The 7885-nt window shown below is 34.3% G+C and overlaps 1 protein-coding gene across 1 annotated transcript; it reads right to left on the reverse strand.

The window, feature by feature from the left end:
* Window positions 1-2089: 2089 nt before the first annotated feature.
* On the reverse strand, window positions 2090-7565 carry LOC107750275 (sodium- and chloride-dependent GABA transporter 2-like). Its single transcript, XM_016565585.1, has 13 exons — window positions 7306-7565; window positions 6300-6493; window positions 4942-5076; window positions 4712-4852; window positions 4553-4634; window positions 4181-4398; window positions 3790-3902; window positions 3559-3696; window positions 3338-3440; window positions 2992-3092; window positions 2502-2672; window positions 2235-2317; window positions 2090-2096 (listed from the first exon to the last, which is right to left on the reverse strand). The coding sequence occupies exons 2-13, from the start codon at window positions 6487-6489 to the stop codon at window positions 2090-2092; spliced, it is 1482 nt and encodes a 493-aa protein (XP_016421071.1). The 5' UTR covers window positions 6490-6493; window positions 7306-7565.
* Between the last annotated feature and the right edge of the window lie 320 nt (window positions 7566-7885).

Below are 7885 nucleotides of genomic sequence, written 5' to 3' on the forward strand. Positions count from 1 at the left end.
GGATTGAGGAAAAGTCCGTTAACCTCAGATTGGTTTGGGGCCATCTAATCTCCCTGTTTAGTCACCTTCACTTAGAAGTTGGACAAGCTTTCCGTGATCTCATTATGGGGCTGTGGTCACATTTACCCACTACGGCCCGCATATCAGTCCAAAAGGACATTCAAGCCCCCTGAACTGTATAAACTGCATACTGCATAAATATAGCCTTCCTATCACACTACTCTTGGGTCCTATAACTGTGCAATAAATACATACACTACCGATCAAAAATTTGGGGTCAGTAAGATTTTGACATTTGGCAATTTGACATTAAAATTGACATTCATATCAATAAGTAACTTTGCAACTACATGTCAACTAACTCACATAAGCTGACGTACTTCTTAAAAATAACTTATAGTAGAATGTAACAGAATGTCTGTTGAGGGAACAATAAATAATGTGTAATTCTCTAATGACTGGTAGTTGACATGTAGTTGCAGTAGTTGACAAGTTATAGTAAGCAGAATGTCTAAAGTAGACTATTGAAATAAAGCGTTAAATAGTTTTTGACAAAAGTCTTTTATGCTCATGAAGGCTGCATTTATTGATAAAAAATTTAAAATAAAAACAGTAATAGTGTGGTGCTTAATATTTTTGTGCAAGCCATGACATTTTTTCAGGATTCTCTGATAAACAGAAAGTTGAAAAGAACAGCATTTATTTGAAATATTTGATAACAATTTAAAAGTCTTTACTGTCATTTTTGATCGATTGAATGCATCCTTGCTGAATAAAAGTATTAATTTCTTTAAAAATAAAATAAAATAAATTAAAACAAAATATCTTTCTGACCCCAAACCTGTGAATGGTAGCGTAGACCTACTGCAAATATTGTACAGACAATTCTATTTATTGTTGCCTTGGGTTATGTGTGCATGCAACAAAGTAACTAGAGGTAAAACATGTAATCCCTTTAAAAATAATAAACCTCGACTTGACTAGAAAATTAAGAAGAAATAATGTGTTAAATCCAAAGCACATTTTAGCAGACACACCTTATCTGAATATCGGTGTCTGTGGTGGTTATGGCCCTGGGTCTACAAATTGTCCAGTAGATGGAGCTATCCAACAGTCTCTGCATAGTAAGAGGATAGCAATGCACTTGCATGGAGACAGAAATACACTTCTTATGTCCAGCAGGTGGTGCATTCATTCACCTTTGGACAAGCTAAGACTACTTTCCAGTACATCAAAAGAAAAAAACAGTTCCATGCAGTCTGTGTTCTGAGCATGTGAATGTTCATAACTGTTCATTTGCAGTCTGATTCTGATGATCCTTTACTGTTTAAGACTAAATCTTTATGTTTAAATGTTTACATAGGTTAATTGAGAAGTCAATGTCATTGCTGTAATGTCATTAGTTACCCAGCAGATGGCATGATCTTGCATGTTAGTCTAGGAAAGTGTATCAAAATCTTTTGTCATTAATTTGTCTAACCCTAACTAAACCATAACAGAAGAAATGATTACAAAAATCTAAAAATAATACAATTGTTTAAAAAATAATAATATTGTAAAAAGCATGTGAAAACAAATAACAATAGTTCTACTTCACGTTTGTACGTTTGTATACTAACAACTCTCAATTGTAAGTTTCACATTTATACACTTTTTTTGGAGTGTGTTTGACAAACACACTTCACTCTTAAAGGGAAAGCTGAAAAACGTAACAGGTGACCTTCAAGGCCCTTTTTGTGGTAACACTTCAATGCATTTATTGAGAGCAAACAAGCCTTGTCCTGTTAATTCATTTGAAATACACATATACAAACTTATTCTCCATATGAACTTTATCATGTAACTGTATGATCAATTAAAAAACTGTTGCTTTGATAAACATTTCAATACTTAACCATCATATGATCTTCATAACAAAGCTGTAACCATGTCTTGAACATTAGGAGGGACCAATTTTTTATTTAATTAATATATTTTTTTATATAAAGAAAAGGAAATTCTAGAAATTCTAGTTGAGAAGTAATAATGCACACATTCACTCTTATTTGTATGGCTAATATGTTGAAAATGCAAAATGTTTCTTGTCTCATTACATTCTGTTAGGAATTGCACAAATCATGTAAATGATACCAAATTTTCCATTCAAACTGGCGAAATTTGAGGGGGAAAAAATTGAGTAGTTTGTTTCACTGGATGTTACTGTCATTTTCTTTAACATTTCTATCATAAAACACTCAAAAGAAACAGTGTTTAGCTTCTGTTTTGGGCGTTTAGGATCAGGCAGGTCTTCAGCAGGAGTACACAAGACTCTTACTCTCTGATATGAACAATTTTAAAAATGATGCACATGGTTAATTATGTTGAAAATAAATTATAAAAATCAGAAATTTCATTAACATTATGTTTTAAATATATAAATCCATACATAGAAAATAATATATATATATATATATATAGAAATTGTTTAAGCAGTCAAAAAAAGGAGTTTCTTATGGGCATACCTGTCGCATAGACCCTGGAGTGGTGCCAACCAAATAAATCATCCACAGTGGAACTAGTAGGGTGGAAGAAAGGGTGAAGAAGCCACCAATCGCATAACCCCACCAGGGATATTCATACACATTGTTGAACTTCAGAGGAGTGTATTTAACCAAGGAGAAGATAAATGTTCCCTAAATAGACAGGAAAGAGAATGATGAGCAATGGGGAGCCGTCAGTTAGTTTGGTATGCTTTGTCACATTGAGTCAGTGCACAAAGTCTCAGAATAGGAGAATGGTTTTCTTCTGTTTTGAAGTGCTGTCAGTTTAAAGACAGACACAAATGACAGGTGTCAGACACAGACTCGCAGGTGGCAGACAAATCACTTCCTACCTCTACATACTGGTCTGAGGATAGTTTGTGATTACAATATGAAAATAAAGAATTAAACATTTGCTCTGAGTTTTAAAAAGCCTCAGAAAAAGATTTCAAGGGATTTAAATGATACTCACTGTGCATATAGCTGGTGTTAGATATTTCCAGCAGCACTTCATGAAGGGCCAGGGCCGATATCCAATCATATCCTCAATGCTATCATAGAGGCGATCTGCACCTGATATAAAACTCAAAAGTTTTAAAACTCAAAAGTACATTGTAAATCATTTTATCGCATTACTTTGTGTTCAATTCGCTTTTAATGTGCTAGGAATTGAGTACACTGTTGAATTAATTACACGTCTGAGCAGATGTTCTTTAAATATTTCAACAGAGGTCGCCAGAGTTGCAAATGCAAACATGTACCATTTGTGTACATTTCTTTACAGAGTTTTTCTTTACAGAGTCAAATAAATGATTTACCATATACCCATCCAACACAGATGGACTGAAGGATAGCAAAAGTAAGAAGAGTCATTCCACTACAGGCGTAATAGTCAAAAAGCTGGAAGACATACAGGCCACCCTGAGAGTGAAACAGAAAAACTAAAAATTGCTGACAGAAAATACAGGTACTGTAGATGTGGTGTTTGTATTTATTTATTTCAATCAACCATCTTTGTGTTCTCATTTGTGACTCTCACCTCTGTTACTATTAGCAGACCAACAAGGAAGCTGGCAGCACTTATGAAGAGGAGAAGAAATTTACGCCGATGTCCAGTTTGGAAGAAGGAGGGATACATATCCGAGATAGCCGTTACCAGGGCTTCATGATACACAAACTGATAGATTCAAAGAAAAAGCTTTAGGGTATCCATACTAGGATATAAGGAATTAAATATGGGAAAATCCTCTGTATTGCTTCCTGTATTTACCTCACTATCCAGTCCCAGGAATATGATCATGATAAAGAAGAAGATTGCCCATAACTGAGGCAGGGGCATCAAAGCTACAGCACGGGGGTAAGCAATGAATGCCAAACCAGGACCTGCCACAAACAAAAGTCATTAAACAAATCCCTCCCCATCCCCATTTTTTGACACAACTTAATCACTGCATCTAATGTGAATGGCAGTGCTTAGTAATACAAAAAATATATATATTTCGGCTTAATTTTCAGCAGTGCAATTGTGTAACCAATGGTATTGCTTCATTTTGCAGTTAATATTTCCAGAGCTCTGATTTTTAGGTTTCTGTATGCTTTTTTTATGCTATATTGACCTTCACTTGCTTTAAGAGACTTCAAGCCTTATATATGGTTTTTACCTGACTCTGCAACCATTGAAATATCCATTCCCTGTTCATCTGCCATGAAGCCCAGGACCGAAAATATAGCAAAACCAGCCACAAAGCTAGTTAAGCTGTTGAGCAGACACAAGTATACACAGTCTCTGAAAGACAAATGGTAAAAAAGGCAGAGTGCCAAGTCCCATCTAACATTACCAATCTGTTCTATTCCCTCAGACAAGCCCAAAATTCTTCTCCTGTAGGCAAAAATACGGAATCACATTCTGTTTTGCAACCTTTATTGAGAATCATTTTAATTAGCTGGATGAGTTTTGTTATCCTGTGTTGCCTTAATTGCGTAATTCTAATAAACATATCCGGTTTAATGGGGTGCTATTTTCAACAACTTACTCCCAAAACTCAATAACAGGAGATGTGCTTTTCTCTGGAGAATATTCAGTAATGTTGCTTTTTCTCAACTCTTTGCAGTTCTCTAAATAAAGAAGGCAGTGGTTATTCAAATGACATATCCCAGTATTATGATAATTCACACTGTTATGCTTGAGATACCTGTGTTCCAGTAGTTGTTGCAGCTCGCCCATGGCAGCTCTGAGCTGAAGGATGAAAAGAGGTAAAGGAAAGCCCAAGCAAGAATTATAATGTAATAGACTCCAGTATAGAGGACAACGACTTGGCTACCATAACCAAGACCTATGAAAAAATGAAAAGTAGCAAAGTAGTGTAAAAAAACAGTAATACATTGATATTTAAAAGTCAATGTATATGAGATCATTGTTCACCTTCAAATAGTGGACAGATCTTCCTCCAGCACGTTATTCCACCCTGACTGGTGAACTGACCCAGTGAGGTCTCCAAAAAGAAAAGTGGAATCCCACAGGTGAAGAGAAACAGCACATAAGGCACAAAAAATGCCCCTAAATGACAGAATGATTTATCAATACACAGCAAACATACAAATCAAAATACAATATGCAATATACAAAAATACTACATTTGCATCAAAACTCCAGCAATACACACCAAAACACTGTGAAGATTTTATTTAGTCAGTATTAAATCACCCTTATAAAGAAAATAAAAACGGTCTAAAAAGCGGAAATGATCCAAAACGGGGTTGGCAAATTATTGTTTGAATTCAAAATCATTTATATGACAAAATGGCAACATGTGTAAACAAAAATACCATATTATACCATATCTATTCTAAAGCAAGTATGTGTCAGCATGACTGTAAATAATTATCATTTTAATAATTTATTTTCAATAATTAAATTTTTATTTTCATTTAGCAATGTACACTACTGTTCGAAGGTTTGGGTTCACTATGATTTTTTTTTATTTTTTTTTTATAAAAAAATCCAGTAAAAACAGTCATATTAAAAGTAAAACATTATTAAAATAATAGTTTATATGTAGCGAATCAGCTCATAAGGAAATATGAATACTTAATCATAACTAGTTATAATTAATTATAAATATTTAGATCCGCTGTAGATATTTACTTGACCTCTCAGGGTCAACTGTCTGTCAATTCTAAGAACGTTAATTTCCTGGTTAAGGGAAATTACTTTCTTACTGTACAATTCTACACAGAGCTTGTAGCATAAATCTGCATGATTAAGGGACTATTATAAATATATATATATATATAATCACGGTTTTCACAAAAATATTAAGCATATTATAAAATAATATTTGATGAATAGAATTTGTTTGAAATATAAATTATTGTAACAACGTAAAAATAATATTCATTAAAAAAAAATTTTTAAATTGACCCCAAACTTTCAGAACAGTAGTGATTAAAGATTAAAGTAGGCCAGATTAAAATGCATCCCATTAACATTGTGTGTGTGTGTGTGTGTGTTTGTGTGTGTATATGTGTATGTGTATGTGTATGTGTATATGTATGTGTATATATATACACAGAATGATTGGCACTGATCTCAAGCCCTTAGACACTGAGACTTATATCCTAAAATATTTAAATTATAAAAAACTACCACAGATTTTTATCTTCTGTGTATCTGAGTCTTTGGAACTTTTTTAAGATAAAATATTATTTTATATTAAGAACCTATGTTAACTCAGGAACTTAAACACCATAAAACAAAACTGAATATAAATTTGCACTCACCCCCTCCATTCTTGTAGCACAAGTAAGGAAACCTCCACACATTTCCCAGGCCAATGATGTGCCCTGCCACCGCCAAGAGAAACTCCAGCTTATTAGCCCACTGCTCTCTTGCCTGGGGTTTAGGTCTGGCCTGTACTAGGGCACCATTCATGTGGTTTAACTTCACCCCTGGCCTTGAGCTATGCTCCATGATGCTAATAATGGGTTGTTGATAAACATATATTATACACAAATATAGTTGTCATGTAACATACATTTAAGGCATAATGAAGAACGGGGCTTATATGTGTTTGGGGTAGATGTGGGCCCCATGAGCTCATCTGTAGGAAATGATAATATCAATAGACTCTGCAAACAGCTGCGCATGATTGCACGTGTTTTTTCACGTGCTTTTACCTCTCAACAAACTAGTGATAGAGCAGTTGTTGTCTATTGGTATATATTTCCACATTTGGATCTTATACCTATATACCTATAAATGTATTGTTTTGGCTACAGTTTCCTATTTATTATTCTCAGCAGCCTTAAAATTGCACATACTACCTTGCATGATACTGAAGTGAAAAAGAAATTTGCACCTCCACATTTCAACTGTAATTGCAGTTAATTAATTTAAGTCAGTTATTCATGTTAAATTAGTATGCTATATATATATTCAGAAATACACCTGTCACCACAAACAGATCATTAAAACCCTGAAAGGTTACATGTCATTCTTATCTTAATAAAAAAAAAAAGTATATTATAAAGAAAATCAGCTCAAACTTACAACTGACTTACAGATGATGACAGCTGATGCATATGTTTAAAAAGAAATTGGATGAAAATTCATAAGTAAAGTGCTTACCTGTTCAGCATGGTTTTACTTCGAGCACAGCTGAAACCTTGCCTGTTTTCATTTATTTATTTATTTCATTTTATTTTATTTTATGAAAACTACAGTACATCTGCTGTTTCACTACAATAAAGTGTTATGTAATGCGACAAAAGAGTAATAAAAATATACCTTTGATTTAGAAGAATCCTTCTTGTTTGTCTCTTTCATGCAGTGCCTGTATCTAGCTTAGCAGTTCAAAATAATGTCCTCAAAGAGAATGCCCGAGGAGTGGCCAAACCGGCTTCAAGAGCTCCTGAACAAGAACTGCTGGTCCTGAGCTGATGGTCTAAGACTGTTTATATTCTCTGCTTTACAACGGTTGTAAACAAGACCATGCCATGATCAGAATTTGTGTTTGGGTTTTGTGCGCCCCCCTGTTTATAGCAGGTTTTTTCAGAGATAAAACAGAAATGTCTTATCAGTGGAGCAACTGACAACCAATGGGTTTCTTTCTCTCACCCTACTCTCTTTGGTTATTTCTAGATCTTTCTCCATCTTTGAGCCTGTCTGACAATTTTGCAATAAGTTCAGCACAGTTCTCTCTAAAGTTGGACATTGAGTAACTGGACACCATGCCATTTGCATTGTCAAATGCCTTCAGGAAAGAAAGAATGCTGAAATACCTGTATCGAATGTGTTCTGTTTGTGCTTCACTAAGCAATGTGTAATTGCTGCACAGTCCATATGACATTCTCCCATCATAATCCTC

Source organism: Sinocyclocheilus rhinocerous, unplaced genomic scaffold, assembly GCF_001515625.1.
Source record: "Sinocyclocheilus rhinocerous isolate Xijiao unplaced genomic scaffold, SAMN03320098_v1.1 scaffold963, whole genome shotgun sequence".
In the NCBI taxonomy this organism is placed as follows: Eukaryota; Metazoa; Chordata; class Actinopteri; order Cypriniformes; family Cyprinidae; genus Sinocyclocheilus; species Sinocyclocheilus rhinocerous.

Excerpts from the sequence above, each read along its gene's own strand:
- LOC107750275 (XM_016565585.1), bottom strand. The coding sequence starts at position 6,489 with ATGGAGCATAGCTCAAGGCCAGGGGTGAAGTTAAACCACATGAATGGT. Across the intron at positions 5,077-6,299 it reads GTGCTACAAGAATGGAGGGG|GGGCATTTTTTGTGCCTTAT; the intron begins GTGAGTGCAAAT and ends TCTGTCATTTAG. Across the intron at positions 4,853-4,941 it reads GATCTGTCCACTATTTGAAG|GTCTTGGTTATGGTAGCCAA; the intron begins GTGAACAATGAT and ends ATTTTTTCATAG.